This window comes from Balaenoptera musculus, chromosome 7, assembly GCF_009873245.2.
Source record: "Balaenoptera musculus isolate JJ_BM4_2016_0621 chromosome 7, mBalMus1.pri.v3, whole genome shotgun sequence".
Lineage (NCBI taxonomy): Eukaryota > Metazoa > Chordata > Mammalia > Artiodactyla > Balaenopteridae > Balaenoptera > Balaenoptera musculus.
The window spans coordinates 52,930,825-52,958,118 of NC_045791.1; the positions used below are offsets into that span (position 1 = coordinate 52,930,825).

Consider the following 27,294-nt stretch of genomic DNA (forward strand, 5'->3'; position numbering starts at 1 on the left):
GAAAAGAAACACACACATACACTCCTTGCAGGCATTGTTCTAATTTCTATTAAGTGTTTTGTGACATGTATTATATCTACCCTGAGATGAAGCCAGTAGTTACAGTTAGCTGAAATCCAAAACTTAATAATGCAAGGTTATCTATCAGAAACAAGCACTTTATTCTATTAATTGAATGAAATAATATGCCATCTGATACTTTGCCCCTCCACCGTGCTTTACCCTTCTCCTTCCTGCGTTTTGCCTCAAGAGGCTGACCTGCATGGATCACTTCTTGTGCTCTCTGGCTTCCAAGTGGGTTTGCCTAACGGGCAGCCCCAGGAGGAGATCAGAGTGAGAGTAACATCAGGATGCTTATTCCCGTACTTGCTTACCTGTAAGATACACTTAGGTGCCTGGGTTCCTGGGAAGAAGGTCACTGCTCCTCTCAAAGCAGCTCACACACTAGGATCTTCTCTCCTCTCTGGATTCTGTTATTCTCCTTCCTCTCGTCTTTCAAGCCTCAGGGCTGGTGACAGCTCTGTAGCTATGAGCTCCATGCTGGATCCTGCAGTATCACTCGTGGTTCTTTCATAACCCTTCGTACCTGGGAAAGTTATGGTCCCTTTGGTAAATAAACCCTCGCTGAATTATCCTAATTTGAGTGTGTCATCTCTTTTTTATTTTAATTTTATTAGAAATAAAATTAAAACCCCAATATAGAAGATAGATAAGACCAGCATTTTATCAGCATAGATTTATTTTATGCAGTCAGCTTTGTAACATTTAACATTTACTTATAAAGTTAATCAAAGAGCACACTTTGGATAAACACATGCATTTGAAAATGGGGTTAATGGATGATAACTGCTGTCTTAGTAATGTAAACATTGAAGAGATTTCAATCGGAGGCTTATGGACTTCCTAAAATACTATTATGTATAGAATTCTAGGTTCTATGAGACACAGTTTGACAAAAACTGTTTCGGCATCGAGTTCTTCCCACAAGGCAGGTCTTTCTCAGCCTTAACTGTCTAAAAGCTGCTAACGATAATGACGTTCTCTGATGTCACACTCCCTGTGTCCTTTGTATAGATGATACTATGCTTTCCAAAAGGTTTGGTTCTCCCTGAGGGGTTTTATATCCTCACCCAGTTGATGAAAACTTTTTCCTCTAGGACAATTCGACTCTCCTTTGCCAACTCCTGTCCTGGGTCCTTGTCTCATTACCTAGAGGCAGTGAGACATTTTGGTGAATTTCCCTCTAGTTTTTTTCCCCACGTAATTGTTTACAAGTGATTGCAACCATACTCTATATACAAACTTATATTCTTCTTTTTTCACTTGCAATTATAACAAAGGATTTTCTCATATCATCACGCTCCTCAGAAGCATCATTTTTAGCCGTGGTAAATGTTTCCACCGTATTGCCTGTACCATAATTGATGCTGTTATCCTCTGTAGACATCTAGATTGCTTCTAATTGTTCACAATTATTTTAAAAGTCACAGAAAGCTCTGTAAATATTTTTTTAAATTATTTTTTTAGGATGCACTCTCAGGTATTGAACCAACTGCCGAATGATGCAAATATTTTTCAAGCACTGAAAATTATTTTCCTAAAGACAGCAACAATGTGCACATTTACTGAAAGCATCTAAGAGTGTCTGTCTACCTATTGAGGCCTAGAAGTTTTAAATAATTTCTAACTTGAGTTACAAAGTTATATTTCCTTGTTTAAATTTGCATAGCATCACTACTAGGAATTGGACATTTTCACACCTATTAGCCATTCGTTGTTACTCTGTTACAAACTGTCTTTTTCTTTGCCTATTTACTTCCTAGTCTTCTAGTAATTTTTCTATGACTTCTGTGAGTTCTCTGAATGTCAAAAATAATTTATAAGTAGTACATTCATTGATTTTAATACAAATGGTTTGCTGCAGAGCTGCTTGGAAACAACCTATTGGCCATCACTTCTAAGTTTCCTTGTTTGTTGTATTACAATGTGAAGGCGAGATTATGGTTTGTGAGTCTTGAACTATTAGAATTGTAAATCTGTAAGGTCCAAAGTAATAAGTACCACTATAATTACATTGTAATTCGTTCAAAATTCAATGACTATTTCTTGAGTGTTCACCATGGGCTAGACACTGTTCTCGGGGCTAGGGAGACCATGACACCAAGCAAGAGGGGAGCTCTAGCCCCTGCAATTTACTGTCTTTACTTTGGTACCTTGATAGTCTAGAATACACCTGAAACAGTCAAATCAATGGCAGAATACTGTTCTTTTGAAACTGTGCAATCATTCAGAGAAAAGCTTCTTAGGCAGCAAGTTAAAACAACGAGGGGGCTGTTAGTGAGAGAGTTATAGTACAGCACCCAGCGACAGCTGATGTGATGACGACTGGCCCTGAAGTCCTAGAAGCCAAAAGTTGGGATCTAACTCCACCTGTTCCTTCATTCCTATTCCAGCCTCTGAGGTTAATTGGCTCCAAGGCCAGGGAAACATAAGGACTACGGGATCTACTGCTCTGTGGCTCTGCCTCAAGTCACCCTTAATGCTGATCAAGTTCTCACTTTGTATCTTCTAGCAACTGATTCATTTTTTCAGGCCACGTGTGACCAAGTCCCTGCCTGCCATCCCAACTCTGGGAACCCCTATCTTGTGTCTCCACCCCTGGTTTCCCTTACCACTACCTAATTTTCCCCCTAATCTATTAGTTCTCTGTGCCCAGGGCTGTCTTGGTTGAACCTTAACCCCTTTAGTCCTTGTGGCTGGATTCTCATTTCCTGCTACCACGCTTCCCTCATGAAGGCCATCTGCCTGGATCTGATGCTAGCTAGAGTTACACTTGCTGCAGCCTGCCCGCTTAGCACCACAGATGTCTTTCTGTTTCCTCCAGAAAATATTTAGGGGATGGAATCAACAGTGATAGATGTGGGAGATATGAAGCGTGAAAAGGATGATTTTGCAGGACTGTGGCTGGAATGACTGAAGGAATTGTGGTTTCGTTCAGTGACATGGGGAACAGGGGAGGAGCAGGCTTGCTGGGAAAGATGACAGGTCAGTTTTAGACACACTGAATTTGAGGTGCCTGTGGATCTCCAGGATACATCCAGTGGAGAGTTGGATGTATGGCTTGGGAGCTTGGGGGATAGTGAGAGAGATATATAAAGCTCAGCGTCTGTCAGTGACCAAGATCTCTATATTCATATGTAGCTGAAAAGATCACTGAGCAAACCAAAGTTCTTTTCCCATTATGCAAGTCTGTACATGTTGTTAATCAACAGTTCTGTATAATTGGAAGCTCATTTCCATGTTAATGTAAAAGTCTTAACCACCCTGAAATTTGCCTGAAGTCAGTAAGGTCAAATGTTGAATAAATATTTATTCAAAGGGGAATATTACAGATCGATGCTTCTAACCTGAAAATCAGTCAGTCTGGGTCTGGTTTGGGCTTTACATAGGGTTTGTGGTTGTTTAGCTATATTGCACCTGCCAATTAGTAATTGTTGTTTTCCACCCTTACATTAGAGAGACAGCATATTGAATATGCAAGAGTAACTTTTTAAAAATGTTACAAGATTTGATTCTACCACAAGAAAGTAAATCAATACAAGAAATTCTGGGGGAGAAAGGTATCTCCCTACCACACTCAGGGTGGGGGGTATGTATTCCTTTAAAGGGATACTCATAATTCCCATTACAGTTAATGGGAGTTGCGTGTGTGTATCGAGAAGCACACAAGCCTTGCTGTCTCTATCAGAAAATGATTCCTTTTGTGTTGATCTCCTAGCTGTGTTTTCATTCTACCTTTTAAAACCATTACACCTAACAGAGTTTTGAGTGCATTATAGGTAACTTTAAGAAGCCGTCATTATCTCCTCTCTCTTAACCACATCATAGGGGGTAGAAAAGTGAGAGCACAGTATATACACCATGCTGAGGAGAGGAAACGTGCCTTGAATTTTTGAACCCTCAGCCTATTTTCTGTAATGCTTGGTGGTGAATCACTCTTAAGTGCTCCATCATTCACTAGGATATGTACTTCCTGCCAAAGGTTACCAGATTACAAAAGTATCTTCAGCTCAGAAGGGACTCATAATTCACCATCACCTTATTTTGACACTAAGAGAGAAAATATGTGCATCAAGACAAGCAGAGGAAATAATGAAAAAAAAGAAAAACTATATTAAGTTAACAATGCAGCAAACACTCCAAAGGGAAAAATACAGACTAGAACAATAATAAGGATAATAGAAAAGTAATGCTGTTAAATTATGAGGAGAGATTTGCTGGTCAGCTCATGAACACTTCCCTGAGTGAAGATAGTTTCTTAAATAGCTTCCCTTAGGCATGAGAGGAAATGGGAAAGTTAAGATGGTTTCCAAAGTTGGAATAAAATAGTTGTGCCAATGTTTCAAAAAGACAAGGTCAAATACATTTCCTGAAGGTGAAGTGGAAATATTTAGAAAGTATTAAAAATGCAAGCGACATGGAAATAATTGTTAACTTGCAAAAGTTGAGCAGTCTCAAGGCACAAAGGCAGGGTGGTGGAAACATCAGGAACAAAACCAAAGTGAAATCTTACAGGACCTTTGATTAACATGTCAAAAAAATAGGAGAGATGCAATATTTATGAAAAGATCCCAGGAAAATGCTCTTTGCCTGATAAAAAGATCACAGGAATGTATATATTAAATTTTAGTACATTTCATTTTAGCAGAGTTTATAACCAAAGTGACATTTACAGAAAAATACTAAAAGTATAATTACCAGAAAGCTTTGTGTATCACTAAAGCAGCTATAAGTTTCTCTTTTACAACATAATTTCATAAACTTTGTACAATGAGGGTATATATCACAACAGTTGTCAACAGTTTTAAATGCTATTCGACTACCTGGGAAAGACTTACTGGAGTTCCTTGAATAGTTTGTGATGCCTGGATCACTGGGTGACACATTTCTAACCCTTTCAAATTCTTTCCTCTTCTGATTTGGGTGTTGCATCTTTCTGACAGTTTGTGAGTTTGTTTAAGTGCCACAGTTTAATATGCTACTTTTTTCTTAACTTCTCTATTGAATATAACTTATAAACAGTAAAGAGGACCCCGCTTAAGGTAGAATTTTTTACAGATTATATAAATCCATAAAATTGATACAATTTTACAATGTACAGTTATACAATGAATTTTTTATAGATTATATAAATTTGTGTAACCCCCCCACCCAGACCATGATACGGAACATGACCAGCACACCACAAGCCTCCCCATTTCTCCTTCAAATCAATACCCCCACACCTCATAGCTACTATTCTGACTTATATCATGAGATTAGTTTTTCCTGCTTTAAACTTTCATATAAATGAAATCCTCCAGTGTGTTCAATATGTTACTTATATAAAATTTTCTAAATGTTGGCATATTGAGTTCAAGTGTAATTCTAGATATGAGTGTGTTCAGCAAATGCAGTTTTTATCTATTTTACTTTCTCTTACAAACTATTCTGAGAAGTTTTATTTATTTATTTATTTATTTTGATGTGGACCATTTTCAAAGTCTTTATTGAATTTGTTACAGTATTGTTTCTGTTTTATGTTTTGGTTTTTTGGCCACGAGATGTGTGGGATCTTAGCTCCCTGACCAGGGATGGAACCTGCACCCCCTGCATTGGAAGGCAAAGTCTTAACCACTGGACCACCAGGGAAGTCCCATCTGAGAAGTTTGAAAATGCAAGCTCCCTCTCTCTCCCCCCAAAACAAAAAACCCCTTCAGTACTATTGCTTACTATGATTCCTCCTCAGCCCTGCCAATTTCAGAAGCAGGAATGGCATGGTGGTTTGAACTAAATAATATCTGGAGTACTGACCTTTTCTCAGCCATTACAGTCTTTCTAATCAATGCTGATAATGAGTTTTTAAAAAGTGTTAAAAATGAAACGAAATAAAAACTTGTGTGGGGATTTTTTTGTTATTACACATTTACTTTTTTTTTTTTTAATTCAAATGGGCCACAGGACAAAGTCTTCATTTTATCCTAGATCCCAAGACCTCTAAGCCTCTTCTCTAGAGACATTCATTATTACTCCTTGTGTATCCTTGCAAAAATAATACACACAGATATGTTTCTCCTTTTTTACAGAAATGGAATAATTCTATGCAAATTATTCTGTACCTTACTTTTTTCAATTATAAATTATGATCGAGGTCATTTGCCATCAGCATGTAGAGAACTACCATGCTAATTTTAAAGGTTTCATGGTACTGCATTCTCTGGCTATACCTTTATTTTCTTAATCAGATTTTAGAATTTGAAAAACAGATATGCATCCCTGTTTGGCCAGTGATTCTTTAACCACAATGAGAGAAATTTCAGGACACTAAGATATAGAAACCAGTTAAAGGGTTTCACATATTTTTTATTCCCTATTAAGTGGATGGAAATTCCAAACAATATCTAGGTATTTCCCACGCAGGAGTCTTCAGTTCCTCCAGCCCAGAGCTGACATAGTTCCCTGGGTGAGTAGGTTTCCCATGGTCTTAGAGAGACCAGACTCCACAGAATAATTTTGGCTACTCTTCCAGTGAAAAGAGGAGATATTCTGACCTTGTAAAAAAGCAGTAGTTTCAAGACTGAGTTTTGCCCCTTACGGAACAAGGCAAGGGTGCTCTCTTTCATCACTTTTATTCCACATAGTACTGGAAGTTCTAGCCAGAGAAATTAGGCAAGAAAAAGAAATAAACTAGATCTAAACTGGAAAGGAAGAAGTAAAACTATCTCTATTCACAAGTGACATAATCTTTTTTTAAAAAATAAATTTATTTATTTTATTTATTTATTTTTGGCTGCATTGGGTCTTCGTTGCTGTGTGTGGGCTTTCTCTAGTTGTGGCGAGCGGGGTCTACTCTTCGTTGCAGTGCACGGGCTTCTCATTGCAGTGGCTTCTCTTGTTGTGGAGCACAGGCTCTAGGCGTGCGGGCTTCAGTAGTTGTGGCACGTGGGCTCAGTAGTTGTGGCTCGCAGGCTCTAGAGCACAGGCTAAGTAGTTGTGGTGCATGGGCTTAGTTGCTCCATGGCATGTGGGATCTTCCCAGACCAGGGTTCGAACCTGTGTCCCCTACATTGGCAGGCGGATTCTTAACCACTGCGCCACCAGGGAGGCCCATAATCTTATAGTATATATAGAAAATCCTAAAGAATCTACAAAAAAGCTCTTAGAGCAAATAAACGAATCCAGCAAAGTTTTAGGATACAAGATGAACACACAAAACTCAGTTGTATTTTTATATACTAGCAATGAACAATCCAAAAAGGAAATTAAAAAACCAATACATTTACAATAACGTAAAAAAGAATTAAATACTTAGGTAAAATTTAACCAAGGAGGGCAAGACCTGTACACTGAAAACCAAGAAAAAAAACTTACTCAAAGAGATTAAAGAAGGACTAAATCAATGGAAAGATAGTCTGTGGTCACAGATGGCAAGACTTCGTATTAAGTTGGCAGAACTCTCTGGAGAGTTTTTATCATAAATGGGTGTTGAATTTTGTCAAAATCTTTTTCTGCATCTATTGAGATGATCATATGGTTTTTTATTCTTCAGTTTGTTGATGTGGTGTATCACATTGATTGATTTGCATATATTGAAAAATCCTTGCATCCCTGGGATAAATCCCACTTGATCATGGTGTATGATCCTTTTAATGTGTTGTTGGATTTAGTTTGCTAGTATTTTGTTGAGGATTTTTGTGTCTATGTTCATCAGTGATATTGGCCTGTCATTTTCTTTTTTTGTGGTATCTTTGTCTGATTTTGGTATCAGGGTGATGGTGGCTTCATAGAATGAGTTTGGGAGTGTTCCTTCCTCTGTGATATTTTTGGAAGAGTAGTTTCAGAAGGATAGGTGTTAACTCTTCTCTAAATGTTTGAGAGAATTCTCCTGTGAAGCCATCTGGTCCTGGACTTTTGTTTGTTGGAAGTTTTTAAATCACAGTTTCCATTTCAGTACTTGTGGTTGGTCTGTTCATATTTTCTATTTCTTCCTGGTTCAGTCTTGGGAGATTATACCTCTCTGAGAATTTGTCCATTTTTTCCAGGTTGTCCATTTTATTGGCATATAGTTGCTTTTAGTAGTCTCTTATGATTCTTTGTATTTCTGTGGTGTCCGTTGTAACTTCTCCTTTTTCGTTTCTAATTTTATTGATTTGAGCCCTCACCCTCTTTTTCTTGATGAGTCTGGCTAAAGGTTTAAAAGTTAAAAAAAAAAAAAATGGCAATACTCCCCAAAGCGATATACAGATTCAATACAATCCCTACCAAAACCCCAATGTCCTTTTTTTGCGGGAATAAAAGTATCTATCCTAAAATTCATATGGAATTTCAAGGGACTCCAAATAGCCAAAACAATCTCAAAAAAGAACAAAGTGGGAGGTCTCACACTTCCTGATTTCAAAACATACTACAAAGCCACAGGAACACTTCCATGACTCCAAAAGTTTCCTTTTGCCTCCTTGGCAATTAGTCACTCTCTCCATCCCAGCCCAGGCAACCCCTCATTTGCTTTTTGTCATTGTCTAGGATTCTGCCTTGTTTAGAATTTCATAGAAATGCGATCAGTAGTCATTTATGTCTGACTTCTTTTACTTAGCATGATGTTTTCAAGATTCACTCATGCCATTGTGTATATGAGTAGTTCATTCCTCTCTGTTGCTGAGTAGTATTCCACAGTATGAATATATTACAATTTTATCCATTCACCAGTTGGTGGATATTTGGGTTATTTTCAGGATTGATTTTTTTGTTGTTTTGTTTTGTTTTTTGTTTTTTACAGTTATATTCAGCTGTGTCAAGTTCTGGATTTCTTTTCATTTATCCTGTTTGCAACTAATTGGAATTCTTGAATCTGTGGAATGGTGATTTTCACCAGTTGTGGAAAATTGTCTTTACATCTGAAATTGCCTCTGCTCTACTCTCTCTCCCCTTCCCTTCTAGAACTTCATGACATGCTCATTAGACCTACTTCTCCTATCTGCCATGATTCTAAATCTTTCTAACATACTATCTTTTTTTCTCTCCATATTGCATTCTGGATGGTTTCTTTAGTACTATCTTCCAATACACAAATATTCTCTTCTTGACCTGTTCCTAATATTTCTAGGACCCTGGGAAAGAGTACAAATGGAAGGCAACATACTATATAAATATATAAAAGTTAGCAATCAAGCTAATAAAGTATTAAATAAAATAGATTCCATCCTCTGATCTTGACAAAGACCAAGTTTGAATTTAAAATTCTTGGATACCTAGAGCTCTGCCCTATAATATAGTGGCATAGGGAGAGCTAACTCCTAACTCTTAACCCCAAACTCCTGTCTTCTCTCCTCAGCTCCATTCCACACTGCAAGGGACATCAAATGTACACATTTAGACACCCAATTTACAAATCGTAATTCCATCCATAGTCCCATGAGAGCCATTTCCTGGCCACCCCCTGAGGGCACAGTCTACTCTCAGGGGGAGAGACCTAAGGAAGAGGTCTGCATGAGGAACCGGAAGCAGGCTTGGGGCCATCTGAACTGGGAATTTCAGGGCCCCTGGTAGCAGAAGTATGATCCAGAAGGGGGCATATAGATTCTGTGTGACTTACCATATCCTTAGCCATGCAGAGTTTTTGTGGCTGGATGAAGGCCTGCACATTCTCCAAAGTATAGTGTCCAATGCTGTGTAAGGGCAATACTGCTCTCTTTAGCTATGTTTAACTCATCTATTGAGTTTTTAATTTCAGTTATTACATTATTGATTTCTAGAAGTTCCAGTTGGTTCTTTTAACAATCTTCTGTTTTACTCATATTTTAAGTTCCTTCTTTAATTTTTTTCAACATGTTAACCTTACTTATTTTATATTCTGTGTCTGATAATTCCAATATCTGAAGTCCTTGTGGGTCTTATTCTGCTATCTGTTGTTTTAGTTGGTTGGCTCTTGCTTTTGGTGCCTTCTTTCTTCATGTGTTTTGTGATTTTTGAGCTCAAATTTCTTAAAATTTGTCTGTGTAGAATTCTCCAAAGCCTGGAATAAGGATGGATTCCTATAAAAAAGATTCATGTTTGCTTCTCCTAGGCACCTGAGTACATGACAAGTCTGGGACAACTTTAAACAAAATTTTCCATCTGTGTTTTTACGAACCATCCAAGTACTGACATTTCAGGCTGAAAATCCACATGAAGGCCCATTTGTGATTGCACATTCTCAGAGAATTGCCTCTTTATTCCCACCCACCTCAGTGGCAAAGTTGTTGGGCAGTCCTTCAGGAGTAGGAGTGGATTTCTTATATCAAGGATGTGTTTGGAGGTTTCTTTTTAAAATCCCAGTCTAGAGTAGGCCTTGGGCTTTGTCTTTTATGTTCTGACCCCTACAGAGCTGTGAAAATTCACAAGGTTAGGTAAATGCCCTCAAGATTCCTACCTTCTTTTATCCTAAGTATTCTTTACTGTCTTGCCAACTTCTTGAAGCAAGAAAGAAGGTGTTTTATCCTCATTTTTAGTTGTTTTCAGTGGGAAGGTCAGTTGGGGTAGTCTGCTTTATTGCTGTAAAAGTCTTACACAATGTTAATATTTCTTTAATCTATTTTACTTAATCCCCACTGCTAATGCATTGGCTCATACACATGTAATTTCTGGTTCCATCCAAAAGCCTTCCAACTGCATTCCCTGCTTCTAGTCTCTACTCTGCCTGTTCTCTCCATATCCCATCCTTCCAACCAAGCAGGATCAATAAGGGTCTCAGCAAGAAGCAGAGTTCACTCAAATAGTTCAAATGAAGGTCTTTTAATGAAAGGATCAGTTGCAAAGGGGCTAGCAGGGGTAAGGGAGCAAATAAGAGTTGATGAAACACTTAGAGACAGAGGAGAAGATAAAGAGACAATGAGAGAAGATAAAGTTTCCAGAGCCCAGTGAAAGGCAGAGCAATAGAGGAGGGGCCACCTGGCAGGAGCTGTAGTCATGGAGGGATGAAGCTACTGCTAGAGATATAACATCAAAGGAGAGAAGGAGTGGGGAAGAAGTGCCAATTTCACTTTCCATCTGCCTTCTGATAACCTTACCTAAGCCTCACTTTCATTAAACCCAACCTCAAAGTAGATGAGGTCAACCCCCAGAGGCATGAGCTTGGCAGAGAAGGGCAGGAAATGAGTCCAAGGGCCAAATAGAAAATACCAGCACACCAGCTTTTCCTCAGACACTTCAAAAGGTCAGTTGTCTGATATGCTAAACTTATCATACCATTTTCCTACTTAAAATCTATCAGTGGATTCACATCATCTTCAGGACTAAATCTAAACTGGAATATGTGACTTCACCCCTGCCTATGGCTTCATTTCCCCAGTTTTTGTCTTAGCCTACAGCCATTCTGAATTATTTCCAGATTCTCCAGTAGTCCCTGATCTCATACCTCCTCTGTACATTGGCCATATTCTTTCCTCTTCCTAAGGCAACCTTATGCATCTACTTTGCTTGGCCAACTTCTACTTAACCTTCCAGAATCAAAGACTTAGCTCTGGAATCACCTCCTCCTGAACATTTCATTTTTCAGAGTTTTTCCATCACTTCCCTACTTAATCCCATCATAATACTTAGTTGAACTGAGTGTCCCAACTGTCCTTCCCCCTTGAGAACAGAGATATGCATTTTAGCTCTTACCGTTCCTGGCACACAATAGGTAATCAATAACAATTCTTCAAATTAATAAATGAAAACTAAATATTAGGACAAAAAAGAAAGAAAACAAAAAGGGAGTATAGTTATAAAGCTCTTTGAAATTTTAGGTTATGGGGGAAAGTCTTGGAATTGAAGGATTTCCTTTCTCAAATTTATTTCTGAGATATTTATCTTGTATATAGGCAGAGCAAGACAAGGAAAAGACTAGACACAGGCCCAAGGACTTAGATTTTGAAACCTAGGATTACTCCTAGACTTGGGCAATGTCCTTCTAGAATATAAGAAAGACATTGCTTTGGTGTCAGCTTTAATTCTTGCTGAATAATGCTTTAAATTCTTTAAATAAAAATTTAAAAAATGTGTATCAATCCACACATTTCTGGTAAATTCATATTCCAATAACTTTTGTATATTAAAAACATCTAAAACTGTGGAAACCTTCTTGCTTGGTTTAGATTCCAATAGTATGAAATGCTTTCTTTTAAAAAATTCTTTGAGATAAAACCCAAATGCTACCTACCACACTGCAACAAAACACTGAGGAATTATTTGCTATGCTGATTAACATATTCTTATTGATTCATTGATTGCAACAGTTATTTTATTTGCAGGCTCAAATAAATATTCCATGTGTACATGGAATATTTAAAGAAACTTAAATTTAAAGAAATTTGGGAGGAAATACAGGAATCAGAGGTTTTCTTGCTAATTTTCATAACTGTAACACCCCAGCTAAGCAAGTTTACAACCACGAACACTAGTGAAAACTGAGTAAAGATTTACAAATCTTTTTCTAATTAAAGACAATTTCTCACATTTTTTTGACAGAATGAGGTTACACTACATTTTCAAAATTTAGATTTTGTATTCTAGATTTTGCTTAAACCTCTATAAGGCGTTTTTTTTTCTAATACTGGTATAAATATCCTAGAAAGTGTTCACCAAATGTTCAGTGTAATACATAGGTTCACCACTTGAAAATAACACTTCTTAAACATTCGGCCAATGTTGAGTCAAAGATCTTAAGATATAACACATACAACATTGTGAGCAATGACCAGCGGACAAGACTACATTAAGGAGAACTGCTGGAAGCTTCTCTTTGGAATCTTGAAGGAAGGCCTCAAAGTGGGAAATCGAAAGACTATGGAACACTACATGTCCCAGCATACTTTGCGACTACCGTTGACCACGACTCCCAGAGTGCATTGCTCGCCGTACGCAGGTTTTCCTTGTAGCTGGGGCTTGTAGTTCTCCCTGGTCGAGTCAATCCTTAAGGCGAGGTGGCTGTTTGCTTACCCAGCCCCAGGCTATTAGGCTTAGTCTTACAGGTTTTGGCAAAGCGGAAACACTTCGGGACCCTGGGCGGGTTCTTTGTCTCATCTCTCGGCTTCTGCTTTACACAGGTAAGTCACAGAGGGGCTACAGTTCCCCGCAGCAGGGCGCCTCCCTTTCTTTCTGGGAGCGACCTCGTTGTGGTGAAGCCATTTGTCCCTCAGCTCTCGCCGTAGCAGCCGCCGCCCATCCCTCTTTGTGTGCTTGGGGAAGCCGCGGAGCTAGTGGCCGCGACTGTTGCCTTTGGGGGCAAAGGAGAGGGACGTTACTAGGAAGTTGCTGGCAGGCGGACTCTTCCCCATCCCACCACCTGACAGGTGGGTTGACTGTCCTTCCCTCTAGGCCCTTCTGTCTGCGGTGTCTCACGTCGGGACTCTAAGGGCGGCTTGGGAGTTCCTGCTGACAGCGCCGCCCGGGCCGGGCTTCAGGAAGGAGAGGCGGTGAGAGCCAGGTGCGGTGACAAGGAGGCCAGGGGAGACGAGTCCACTCCCTTCCCTTCTGGACCCTCCGGAGGTGCCCCGAGGAGCCTCGAGGCTAGTTCGAGGCCCCCTCCCCCGGACCTATCCTGCACCGCTCCCTCTTGGCCGTGACCCCAGGGGAGAAGTGACTCCTTTTCGCCTTGCTCCATTTTATAAATAAAAGTCGCTATTACTCGCGTTGACAGCGTTTTCCTTTACTTGGTGTGTGTTGGAAAGTACCCGAACGCGGAGGTTGTAGCACAAAATTCCTGAGACTTTCTCTTCCTTGGAGTTTTAAGAAAGTGAACGTGTCAGTCATGGAGGCTCCGGCCTGTAGGAGGTTGAGCGGACCTGTCAGCTGTATGTAGTTATCCGATCAGACTTTGTTGTTGGGCTTTGACTAAAAACATACGTAAAGTATATTTAATAGTTATTGATGGTAATATTTGTGTTTTGCTTCTTCTTAGTATTAGTATTACATGGTAGTTTTAGAATTTATAGAAATTTTCTGTGTGACCGCCTGTTATATCAAATTTCTAGGGATGAATGCAAAACTCTAATAGCAGATTTGATCTGTGTCATATAGCTTAGCTTTTAATGCCAACCCGTGTCCTCTGTTCTAAGAGCCAGAGACATTGTGTTGAATTTGAGCATGTGAACATTAAAGAGCTTACTGGTGCTAGTTACTATGCTCAATTCTGGGTATTTATTTCTTATATACATTTGTTTATATTGATAATTTTTTTCAGGTCGTAGTAATATATATGCTTCCGTTATTTTAAAAGTAGAGTTTATATGTTCTCTTTAGATAGCATTGAACTACATGGGCTCTCGAGACAGTTCTCTTTTTGAAAGACTAATTTTTTTTGAAGAGTGCTGCTTTTACCAATGTAATGATGATTGTAAATGATTATATGCTTCTTAAGGTCGCAAACATGTCTGACAAAAGTGAATTAAAGGCAGAGTTGGAACGTAAGAAGCAGCGGTTGGCTCAAATAAGAGAGGAAAAGAAGAGGAAAGAAGAAGAAAGGAAAAAAAAGGAAGTACGTTTGATTTTTTTTAAAGATAATATAAAATAATTGGATTTTAAGTACTCATACCTTTATGTAATACTTTCAGAATAGTTAAAATTCCAGCAGTTGTGACTGCAAATATAGCACTTTAGGTGAAAAGTTCAATATGCATATTTAGTCTTCTAGGGATATGTTTATTATATAAAGTAAGGGGCATCTGCCTTGTAATAGCTCATAAAACATGGCATATACATCATAACTTAGTTTGGACTTTGAACTTATCTGAATATTTTACTCGTTGGAACTGCTGGTTGTTGGAATAAGTAATGGCAAAGAGAAATATAGAATAGATTATTAATTGATTAGGGGATTATTTAATTGATCGTATCTCCTTTATCATGAGTTAGTCATTGGAATATCTTTACCAAGTAGTGGGTTTGATACTATCATAAATGTGGACTAGGTACTTGCATCTTCTGATTTTTGGCATCACCACTTCCTCATGTATGGCAAATATACATTGACCCTGAGCAGGAGATATTTTAATTTCTCCTGTATTGAAATGTACATTTATCTCTATGGAAACTGTTTAGGCAGATTTGTATACTTTTATCATAGATGTTTTAAATGGCCAGTGTTAAGATAGTTTGTTCTAAGTGTGACATTAGTACCAAGTTTTTCTATGTGATAGCCTAAGCAATAGCCAAGACTTCTAGGAATCTCTTAGGGAAAAAGAAAAACTGGAGGTACAATTTATGTGCGGCATTGCTGTGATACTGTAAAGGCCTGTACTTGAAGAATTTTCTAGTTTATTCTGAACCTTTTTGTGATCCATTATTATAAGAGGGTTGGACCTTTAAGTTCTCTATTTGATTAAAAGCTAACTGATAGAAGCATGAGTCAGACTGGCAGAGCCATTCCAAACTAGTATGTGTAGCCTTAAACCCTTCAGGGTTGAGGGCAAATTTGGTTTTTGTTTTCTAAAGATGGCCATAAGTGGCCCTAAGGGATATCTATTACATGCTTTATATCTGATTTAAAGGTTATCAAACATTACCAGAGACATTACAATTATAATACTATTAAACAGTGAGTCTACTAATATATTGTTATATACAGGTAAAGTGTCTACTTGATAGTATAGTCTGTTTGGCTATTTTGATGAAATTTTCTGATGACTTCTTTAAGTTAAAATGGTATCAGAATATTATGACTAACAAAATTTACCTCAGACGATTGTATGAGTAATAGTTGTCTAGCTGAAATAGACTTTTGAGGTGTATACATAAAACTTTTTCCTTGAAGGCCTAAATTTCACTTGAGATGTTTTGGATGATCTGAGAGTATTGAGGCTTATCTAGTTTAACTGGAAGATTTTGCTAAAACTATAAATGGCTGAAATAAATGTAGGCAAAAATTTCAATAACAAAAAAATGTTTTGTGCTATGCAAGAGTAAATTTTAATTTTACCAAACCAAACCGTGTGTTTGTCATCATAAAAATAAGACCTATAGTTTATAAAATAAAAACAAAACCTGTCTCCAGATGAATTTTTGACAAACATCCTTTACATAAAGTTGAATAAATACAATGAAAACTTCATAAAGAAGTTTGAGGTACTTGAACTTTTTCAATGAATCAAATTGTTCATTTACTTAAAATTTGTTATCTCTTAAATGATTCAGTCTTTTTTTTTTATTCATAATGTTGTGGTATTTATGTATTTGTGAGATTTCCACAATTCCTGACCATGGATAGCAATTTCATATTGTAAATAAATAGAAATTGACTGTACTTTTTGAATTTATCTGTTCAGAAAATTTTTGTGAGAACTCCTTGATTACGTATAAAAATGGATCAATTTAGGGCTTCCCTGGTGGCGCAGTAGTTAAGAATCTGCCTGCCAGTGCAGGGGACACGGGTTTGAGCCCTGGTCCGGGAAGATCCCACATGCCGCGGAGCAACTAAGCCCGTGCGCCACAACTACTGAGCCTGCGCTCTAGAGCCTGCGAGCCACAACTACTGAGCCCACGTGCCGCAACTACTGAAGCCCATGTGCCTAGAGCCCGTACTCTGCAACAAGACAAGCCACTGCAATGAGAAGCCCGCTTACCGCAACAAAGACCCAGTGCAGCCAAAAATAAATAAATAAAATAAATAAATTTAAAAAAATTTTTTAAAGGATCAATTTAATACATATCATTTGGAGATTCTTACTAAAACTCTATTGAGAATGATTTTCATTTAATGACTATAATGTGTATTCAAAACTAAGTCCACCTCCAGAAGTATACAGTATTAGCATGTTATTTTAAAAATTTATATTTTTTGCAAACAGAAATGTTTCATACCATATGTAAACTTAAATTTTTAACTTAAAAAATTTAGACTGATCAGAAGAAGGAAGCAGCTGCTCCTGTGCAAGAAGAATCAGATCTTGAAAAAAAAAGAAGAGAAGCTGAAGCATTGCTTCAAAGCATGGGGCTAACTCCAGAATCCCCCATTGGTAAGGATAAGAATATATCCATTTATAAGAGATAGGCATATATCTTATTCAGCCCAGACATACGTGAGATGAGTTGATTTAATGTATTTTGTATATTTTTCTTATTTGTGTCTCTTAAAAATTATTAATCTTATAATTTATTTGGAATTGACTTTTTTCAGATGTGCTAATATATAGTTATTTGGTTTGTTCAAAGAGCTGCAAGACTATATTTATTAACATAAACCAATTGACTTTTCTTGGTAAATCAGTAATCTATTTCAACAAACGTTTGTTGAACAAGTTATCTGTGCCATACTATATTAAGCTCAAAAATGACTGTGATTACTCATCTTAACTCTATAATCCTTTCTATAGGTCGAAGAGAGGTATAGTGAATCAAAGTTCTAAAAGTAGGTCAATATTCAAAGGTATAGGAGTGGAAGGAGAAGCTTATAGCCTTCTGCTCTCAATGCTAGTAAGGGAAATAATATTTGTAGCTTATTTTGGCAGCAGTTTGACTTATTCTTATTCTTTTTCTGGGCTGTTCACTTTAAAGCAATACTAGACCAAAAAGCTGAAATAATAGAGGTATTGAGAACAATCTGGTTTCATATAAGAAAGCATTAAATACTTACTTAAAATAATTCTGAGCTGGGTGCTGTTACACAGTATTTTAGTTTGACATGGCCTTTGTCATTTAAGGACCTAAAATTTCAGGGTTAGTTTGTGGGCTAATTCCATCTAGTCCAGGGGACAAATACCAGAAGTAGTATCTGCTGTATGCCTATTGTGAACTGCAGCATAACTGTCTTAGAGCTACAATTTCTAAAAGGTTTCAAGATGAAAAAGCTGGTTACTTTCATGGTCGGCTTCATTGTTATTTCTTTCAGCTTATTTGCCTTTTCCTTATTGGTAAAATTTGAAGACTGAAGTACTTTAATTTTTCTGTCTTTATTTAATAAGCTTCCGTGGCATATTGCAATTTTAAAAGTAAATGAATTAGAACACTTTTATCTTGTTAAAAAAAATACCCTAGTAACTAAACCAAGTTGCTTGTTAGCTATATAGTCCTTTTTTAAAAAATAAATTTATTTATTTTATTTTTGGCTGCGTTGGGTCTTCGTTGCTGCGCGCGGGCTTTTCTCTGGTTGTGGCGAGGGGGGCTACTCTTCGTTGTGGTGCGCGGGCTTCTCATTGCGATGGCTTCTCTTGTTGCACAGCACGGGCTCTAGGCGTGCGGGCTTCAGTAGCTGTGGTGCATGGGCTTAGTTGCTCCATGGCATGTGGGATCTTACTGGGCCAGGGATCGAACCCGTGTCCCCTGCATTGGCAGGCAGATTCTTAACCACTGTGCCACCAGGGAAGCCCAGCTATATAGTCTTAAAGTGATCATTTTTTTCTGAGCTTTTAGCTCCTTTTTTCCTGTAGGATTTTTGTTTTCCTTTTCTATTCTTTTTAGGACTTTAGTTTCACTAAATTCACTTGCTCAAGTTTCTCAGTTTATGGCCCACCTCCATCACCTGTTCTTGAAAGACTGTTCTTTAGTTTGTGTGTGTGTGTGTGTGTGGTGTGGTGTGTGTGTGTGTTTCTCCCTCATTTCCCATCTCCAATTCCATTGTCCTTTCCAGTCTTGCATCAAGTACCCATTCTTGGATTTTAAACATATGTCCTTTTGATCTGTCCAACATGTGTTGACATTTTTTAAGATTTCATATATCTAAGTGTGTATGTTTTATATACATAAATGACATTGTACTATATGTCTCACTCTGTTTTTTCCTTTTTTTCAAGCAGCATTGTATTTGAGGTTTACCTGCGTTGTTATATATAGATCTAGTTATTCACTTCTGACTGGTACATAATATTCTGTCATATACTATATTTTACTTATCTGTTCCCCAGTGATAGGCACTTAGATTGCTTCTGTCTCTTTGCTTTGCTATCCCAAGCAACACTGCAAAGAATATATTCTTTTTCCTTGAAAGGACTGTGGAAGAGTTTCTCTGGAACGTATGCTGAGGAATTGACTTGCTATGTTATTGTGTGTAGGCTGACTTACATTTATTAGGTTCTACATACCACTCTCAAGAATGACTGTAAGTTTACGCTCCTGCTACCAGTGGATGAGAAAGTAACTGTTTCACTATATCCACATAACTTGATATTATCCAACTTTTTAATTTTTGTCTACTTGATGAGTGTAAAGTAGTACGTCAAAATGTAATATACATTTATCTGTTTACAGTGAGATTGACTATTTCTTCATATATCTATTTACCATTCAGATTTTCCCTTCTACGAATTGCATATTCATATCCTTTGCCCATTTACTATTAGGGTTCTTTACCTTGCTGTAGGAATTCCTTGTATACTTAAGGGAGGACTTCTTTGTCTGTTTTAGTCTTTTAAAAAATACCTTCTCCTAGTCTATCATCTACTAACTGTTCATAGTATTTTTTTTGTTAATTTTTGTTGGAGTATAGTTGATTTGAAATGTTGTGTTAGTTTCTGCTGTACAGCAAAGTGAATCAGTTATGCATATATATATATCCACTCTTTTATAGATTCTTTTCCCATATAGGTCATTACAGAGTATTGAGAAGAGTTCCCTGTGCTATAGAGTAGGTCCATATTAGTTATCTTATATACAGTAGTGTGTATGTGTCAATCCCAGTCTCCCAATTTATCCCTCCCCTTTTCTTCCACCCCGCTCCCCAGCCCCTGTAACCATAAGTTTGTTTTCTACATCTGTGACTCTATTTCTGTTTTGTAAATAAGTTCATTTGTACCATTTTTTTTTAGATTCTACATATAAGCAATATCATATGATATTTGTCTTTGTCTGACTTCATTCAGTATGACAATCTCTAGGTCCATCCATGTTGCTGCAAATGACATTATTTTGTTCCTTTTTATGGCTAAGTAATATTCCGTTGTATGTATGTACCACATCTTTTTTATCCATTCCTCTGTCAATTGACATTTAGGTTGCTTCCATCATAGTATCTTCTATTGAACAGAATCCTTCATTTTGATATGTTCACATCCTTTATTTTGATAATGGTCAGATCTACCACTTATAACTTTTTTTTTTTTTTTTTTTTGGTTTTCGTTGAAAAGAAATCCTTTCCTACTTTGAGGATACAAATATATTCTCCTACATTTTCTTTATTATTTTAGCCTTCACCTTTAGATATTTGTGTTATATTTTTGAATATAATATGAGGTAGGGATACAACCTAATTTTTCTCCATATAGTTACCTAATTTTCTCAGTACCATTTGTTAAATAGTCCATCTTTCCCCCACTGATAATCTGATGCCAACTTTGTCATTCAGTCAGTTCTCATATATTCATGGGCATTTCTGGGCTCTGTATGTTCACTGTTGACCCATTTGTCTGATTCTATACTATTAACACAGTTTTAATTACTGTGGCTCTATATTAGTATATTCTAATTTCTTATATAGAAAATGACCCCTTCTTTTTCCATCTTTTTCAAAATAGCCATAGCTTCACAAAATTTTTCTTCCCTTCAAAAAAAATTAGTTTCTTAAGTTTCCCCTGAAAACCTTCCTGCACTATATGTTGCATTTAGTTGTATGTTTTTAGTCTTTCTAAATCTAGAAGATCCTCCACACACATACTCCTTTTTGCCCCATGTCATCGACTGGTTGAGGAGAGTGGGCCAATTGGTCTCTAGAATGTCTCTCCTTTTGGGTTTTTCTGAGGGTTTTCTCACATTTAAGCTTTTGTTCCTCTATCCTTTATTATTTCCTCTAAACTGGAAATTAGATTTTAAAAACTTGATTAGCTTCAGGTTGAACATCTTTGGCAAGAAGATCTCATAGATGATTCTGTGTACTTCATATTGTGTCACATCAGTAGCACATATGTCTGGGTTGTTATCAGTGATGCTGAGATTGATCGCTGGGTTACAATTGTGACAGCCAGGCTTCTCCATTGTAGTTACTTTTTTTCCCTTTGGACTAGCAAGTAATATCTGGAGGTGATACTTTGGTACCATGGAAATATTCATTTCTCTGTCAACTTTTTACCAACTAGTTTTAATACTTATTGATGAATCTTTTCTAAATCAGTTATTTAATTAGGAGTTGCAAAATTATTTTTATAATTCCATCATTCCTTCTACATTTATTGACTGAAATTCTTCTGTAAAGGGGAGGTTTCCATCACTAACTAGGGCTATTTGGTTACCCTGAATGCATTTCCTGTTAGAAAGCAAAAAACATACTTAATTTTTTTCACTTTAGTTACTAGTAGTCACATCCAGGTGTGGCAGATGAATTTTTCCATGTATTTAAAGAATAGATTATATAATATTTTATTTCGGGTTTTTGTATATATGCTCATAAATGAAATTTGCCTATAATTTTCTTGTGCTGTTCATGTTCAGTGGCCACCATGGTTGTGGTTTTAAAATAAATTGGATAGCTTTCTCTTTTGCTCTTTTGTAGAACAGTTGTAAAAGATAGATATTACCTGTTCCTTAAACACTTGGTGGAATTCAACTGTAAAACTGCCTCAGATTATGCTTTTTTCCCCAGAGGATAGTGGAGAGCAGGAGTTACTCACTGTTTCAAGTTTTTCTAATGGTTATAGTCCATTCAAGTTTTCTATTTTTGTATCGGTTTGATAGTTTTTTTAAACAATAATAAACGTTTATTATCTCTCACAGTTTCTGCCAGTCAGGAATTTGGTAGTAGCTTAGCTCAGTGGTTCTGGCTCAGGGTCTCTCATGGGGTTGAAGTCAAGATGTCAGTCAGAGCTCTAGTCGTCTGAAGGCTTGATTGGGGCTTGAGGATTTGCTTTACTGGCCATGTGATTTGCTCAGTCACATGGCCAGCAGGTTGGTGTTGGTTGTTAGTGGGAGGCCTGAATTCCTATCCACATGGGCCATTCCATAGAACTAACTGCTTGAGTATCCTTATCCTTGCAGCATGTCAGCTGGCTTCTCCCAATGTGAGCAATCCAAAGACAAAGAGAGCCGGAAGGAAGCTATCCTTTTATCCTTACCCTTGGAAGTCAGAGGACATTGCTTCTGCCACATTCTGTCTATGGGAAGAGAGTCACTAAGTCCAGCCCACATTCACAAAGAATTTCGACATCCTTTAAAATCACCAAAATATGTACGACAGACTCATAGGTCTCCTAATATTTTGAGATGATCATATGCTTTTTTTTTCCCTTTTGATGTATTAATATGATAATTTATATTGGTAGGTTTTCAAAGCATGCTTACATTCTGGAATAAACCCATTTTAGTTATGAGAATATTTTTCTTATATATTGCTAATATTTTATTTAGGAGTTCTTCATCTATACTCATAAGAGAGTCAGACCTATAGTTTTTTTCCTTTTACTGTATTTTGTCTGGTTTTATTATAATGGTTATAGTAGCATCATGAAATGAGTTGTGCAGTTTTCCACCTTCTGTTTTCTCACAGATGTCTAAAGATCTTTCCAGTATTTTATTGAAAATTAAGCCTGGAGAATACAGGATACAGGTGAAAGCAGTGGCTATCAAACTTTCTTGACAGTAACAATAAAAATACATTTTATATCATGACCCAGGATGGATACTTGTTTTTCTTTTCACTACAAATGTATTTATTAAATATTTTTAAATTGTAGAAGTAAGTATAAAAACACCACTAAAATATTCAAAAGGATTTATTAAAAGCATCAGTCTGGTTTTACCTAAAATGGACATTTTCCCTTTTTAAAAAAAATTCTGCTGAAAAGAATTCGTTTTTTAAAAAAGAGACAGCTAATAAAACCTCTCTTAGCTTCTCTTTGCTGGTAGATTCTTATTTATTTGATCCTTTGATTGTTTTTTGTCAGACATCCTTGAGAGCAGGGACAGTATATTACATTTTTATCCCTGGTGTCCAGCACAGACTAGACACATAAATGTTTGTTCAATTATTATTAGGTCATGTGTCTTTCCACCTGGTAAGACCAAATAAAAGCCATCTGCTTTAAAAGCAATAACAACAAAATCTTGTTTAAATTTCAGGAAAATGCATAGTGGAAATTGAAATTTGAATATTTCACTAAAGAAGTATGGCTTGATTTTTTTTTTTTTTTAACAAAATTTAAGTGGCCAGTCTTCAGAAAGTTAATTTTAAGCACAACTTTCAAGACATGTTTTATCAAATGTGGAGTTAGTAAACACTGATGATCAAAAAATAAATAAATAAAGTGAATCTCTTTTTGTATGTGTAACTACTGTTTTAACCATCTTGTAAAGAGATGAAAACAGGTTTTGTCCATTACTCTGTAGCCTGAGTCTGTATCAGTAGGGCACAGTACATCGATTAGTGTGATAATCAATTTTTTTTATTAGGAATAAACAAAATAAGTTCAGTAGTCAAAATAAGTATTGCTTCATTTATTTCCCTCCCTTATAACTTTTGAATATTTTAAATCTGAATTTTCCAGTTTTATTGAGAAATAACTGACATACATCACTGTGTAAGTTTAAGGTGTACAGCATGATGGTTTATATATATAGTGAAATGATTACTACAGTAGGTTTGGTTAACATCCATCATCTCATAGATACAATAAAAAGAAAAGAAAAAAAATTTCTCCTTGTGAGGAGAACTCTTAGGATCTGCTCTCTTAAAGTTTCCTATATATCATACAGCAGTGTTAACTGTAGTCATCATGTTGTACATCACATCCCTAGCACTTATTTCTCTAACTAGTAAGTCTGATTTTTAGATAGAATGATTTCCATGTTATCAAGTCATTTTTTCAAGTTTAGCCTATTTTTAAGAACAGTTCCTTATAGTATTTTAATACTATAAAATTTTATTTTTATTAATTTCTTTTAAAAAAATTTATCTGATGCTCTGAATTACATTGAAGAGAATAAAGGAAACATTTAGGTGAGGTAAGGGGAGGATATTTAAAGTTATCAGGAGAAGGTGTCATATGAAAGGGAGAAATTAATATTTCAGAGAATTAAGGATTTTTTAAATTGAATTTTATTTATTTATTTATACAGCAGGTTCTTATTAGTTATCCATTTTATACATATTGGTGTATATATGTCAATTCCAATCTCCCAATTCATCACACCACCACCATCCGCCCCCCTCGCCACTTTCCCCCCTGGTGTCTATACGTTTGTTCTCTACATCTGTGTCAGAGAATTGAGGTTTAAAGCATCATCTTTCAGGACAAAAAGAGTAAGTATGAAAACTTAAACAGATATTTAAATGTTAATATTCCAGCCTAGGAGCACTTGTATCCACAAGAGGGCATTACTGTGTAACTCGGACTATGTTTGAGTGCTGAGTATCATAGATAGATGAGCTACAAGAGGCCTCACAACTTTTGGTTATCTCAGAAGCTCTCTCTTCCCATTTGTGCTCTGCCAATACTCCCACTCCCTACATTTACTTTCTTTGGCTGTCCACCTTTTCTAGGTTCTTCTTCCTGGCAAGAGCCCCTTCTTGCTAGAGACTTTTTTCTACTTAAAAAGTAATTGAGCTGTGCACCATCCTTGTTCATCTCTGAGACTTTGGTATAGTTCTGAGTGGTTGACTCAAACTTAACTCTGGTTTCTAAATCTAGATACATTCCCAGGTCCTTTGTGGTTGTAAAATTTCTAGTTGTTCCTTCACAGGCCAAATGGCAGTAGTGTTAATTTTATATCTTTGGGGGAGGCCAAGATCTAAGCTAGCAGGAAAGGCCTTCTTGGTTCTTGGTTGTCTTTTTGTCCTAAAGAATCAGAGTCACAGCCTTTCAGTATTACTTGCATGATCAGTGAATGCCATGGTGTAGATCTGTCTTTCAGTTTACTTTACATTTCTTCCTTGGTTTTCTAAGAAAGAAATAGGTATCTTTGCTCTAAACTTCTAAGAAGTTTAAAAACATTCACATGATTAACTCGTATATGTTAATATTAAATCTTTTATTTTGTACCATTTTTAAAGCCTTGTTTTAGGCTATTTTATATACAGAACTGTGGAGTAAAGGTAATCTGATTGAATCACTGTTCTTACTATGCAAATCATATCTCAGATATTTGGCGAAAGCTAATTAATAATAACTTACGTTATTTCTAAAGCTGATTGTACTCTTAAACCATCTTTAAAAATGAACTCTAGAATTAAGCCCTTTCTGAGATTTGAGAGACTATGAGTTATTTAGGTTTTTTTTAACCTCCCTGAATGCATGCTTTTATTCATTTTGGGGGGTCGTTTATTGGAGTCTGGGAATATAGTGACATTGCCTTATTGTGCAATTACTGTATGCTTTGATTTTTCTAGACTAATTGGGTTAAAATATGGTAGTCACCAAATAACGCTACCTTTCCCTTTTTTCCTATTACCATTCCTCCTTTTTCAGTGATAGTAATTTTCTTTTTCTAGGTTTGTCCCTTCTGTGGTATAGATTATTTATTATTGAAAGATGAATTTGGTGGGCCAGATAACAACATTGAGTCCTTAATGAGTCTCTTACCAGCTGGCTTGAAAACTGTCTTTGGTTGAAAGAATATAGTTCTGGGATGGAGATTTTTATCTAATTACCAATTTGAAGTTATGGTGATTTATCTTGCTTCTGGCTGAGAAACTGTGATAATTTGGTTGCATCACCCATGTAATTTATTTTTTATTTCTGAAACTTTTGAGAATTGGCTAGTTTAGTGTGTTTATGTATGTATAATTACTATTTAACCTGTTTTCATAAAGGATTTGAGGTAACGTATTTTTCTTTTAATGTAGTCTTAATCAATTAAGATACTGGTGATGAACATATTGAGTGGAATCATAGATATTTGAAGTCACCAGAAAGGGGAGAAAACATTAACTGGAAAAGAATTTTATAATTTATCACAAATAATTAGATTGATAGGAATATTACTATTTTCCTCAAATCTTTCCTATATGTATACTTAGAAAAATTATTTTCCTAAGCCTGAAGTTAACTTTGTAATTTAAAGAATTCAAAATTTCTTCTTTGGAAATCTTTAATATGAAAACATTGTAGTAGTATAAATTTATTAAATTTATACTACTAAATATTTAGTAGTAAATTTATACTACTAAATATTTAGTAATTTATACTAAATAATTTAATAAACATATTTGTGCTTACAGTGTAGTAGACAAACCACTATCCTGTATCAGTTGGAACTTAGACGCCTAGGGGAAGCCTCACAGTGAGTGTTGGACAAAAAGATGAGGAAAAATGTAACCTAAGAGAAATTAGGGGACATTAATATTCTTTTACTTCAGATACAAGTCATGTTTAGCTACGAGTTATATATGCAGCCCCTAGCACAGTGGTATCATGATGTGAATTATATGAAGGCAATCTGGTTTTAGCATTGTTTCTGAGAGATTTAATCACAAAATTAGAAACCTTTTATTATGTTTTTATGGTCTTTTGAAATTTGAGCAAGAATTAACCACTGTATCTCAGGAAACAAACATTCTAGCTATGATTTTTTTTTCTTCTAATCTTATTATTGGTTTCCAGTAGAATTTGGCATTGAAAAATAAGGATGATCAGTTTTGTATCTATGTTTAAGATGTAATTCATCATACTATACTTGTGCATTTTGTTAGATGAGCAAACCCACTGTTTTTACTGAAGCATGTATAAACATTTAAACATAATTTTAAGGGTTCAGTGAATGTGACTATTCCAAAAACACAGACTTTTAATTAAATACATATTTCTTTAGATTGGTTTCTCTATAACTAGGAACTTACTTTCTTTTCAGTAAACTATTAAAAGAAGGGCTTGCAGCACAACATAAAATATATTGGTCACTTAATATTGTACATTGAAAAATTATTTTAAAAAGATGCTTGGGGTTGGGGTCATTTATGGTAAAATTTAACCAGAAGATGGCAGTGATGATCCTCCTATACTCCCTGCAATGGTAATCAAAATGTTTTACAAATGTAATAGCATGAAATACACACGTTCAGCTGTTGGTATATAATGTTAAAAGTGGCAAGTTAGGGGAAAGCATTTGCTGTTTGTTTTATATACTATGAAAAATGTGTATTTTTCTATAAGAAGGGATTAAGAATATTTTGGGTGTCTGTATCTTTGTCTGTACACTTCAGTTTTTTCTGAATACTGGGGTAAGGACGTTACCATTAAGTCTTGCCTTGTTTAAGTTGCATGCATCACTTTATGTTATGCATCATGTCTAGAAGGCATGCTGTTTTATGGCCTGTTTGCATTTTTCACCCAAATTGCTGGAAACTAATGGACTTTTAAAGGAGCCATTCCTTTAGTGATAGTCATT

The 27,294-nt window shown here is 36.2% G+C and overlaps 1 protein-coding gene across 8 annotated transcripts in view; it reads left to right on the forward strand.

The window, feature by feature from the left end:
• Nucleotides 1-12,943: 12,943 nt before the first annotated feature.
• DYNC1I2 (dynein cytoplasmic 1 intermediate chain 2) overlaps nucleotides 12,944-27,294 on the forward strand; it is a 52,649-nt gene continuing 38,298 nt past the window's right edge. For 4 of the 8 annotated variants that reach the window (XM_036858227.1, XM_036858230.1, XM_036858231.1 and 1 more), the window contains exons 1-3: nucleotides 13,207-13,349; nucleotides 14,417-14,533; nucleotides 16,892-17,009. In XM_036858227.1, the coding sequence (XP_036714122.1) occupies nucleotides 14,426-14,533; nucleotides 16,892-17,009 (226 nt within the window). In that variant the 5' untranslated portion in view covers nucleotides 13,207-13,349; nucleotides 14,417-14,425. Of the gene's footprint in view, nucleotides 13,104-13,206; nucleotides 13,350-13,374; nucleotides 13,484-14,416; nucleotides 14,534-16,891; nucleotides 17,010-27,294 lie in introns of those variants that run through there. The other 4 variants (XM_036858229.1, XM_036858233.1, XM_036858228.1 and 1 more) reach the window with 3 other exon arrangements.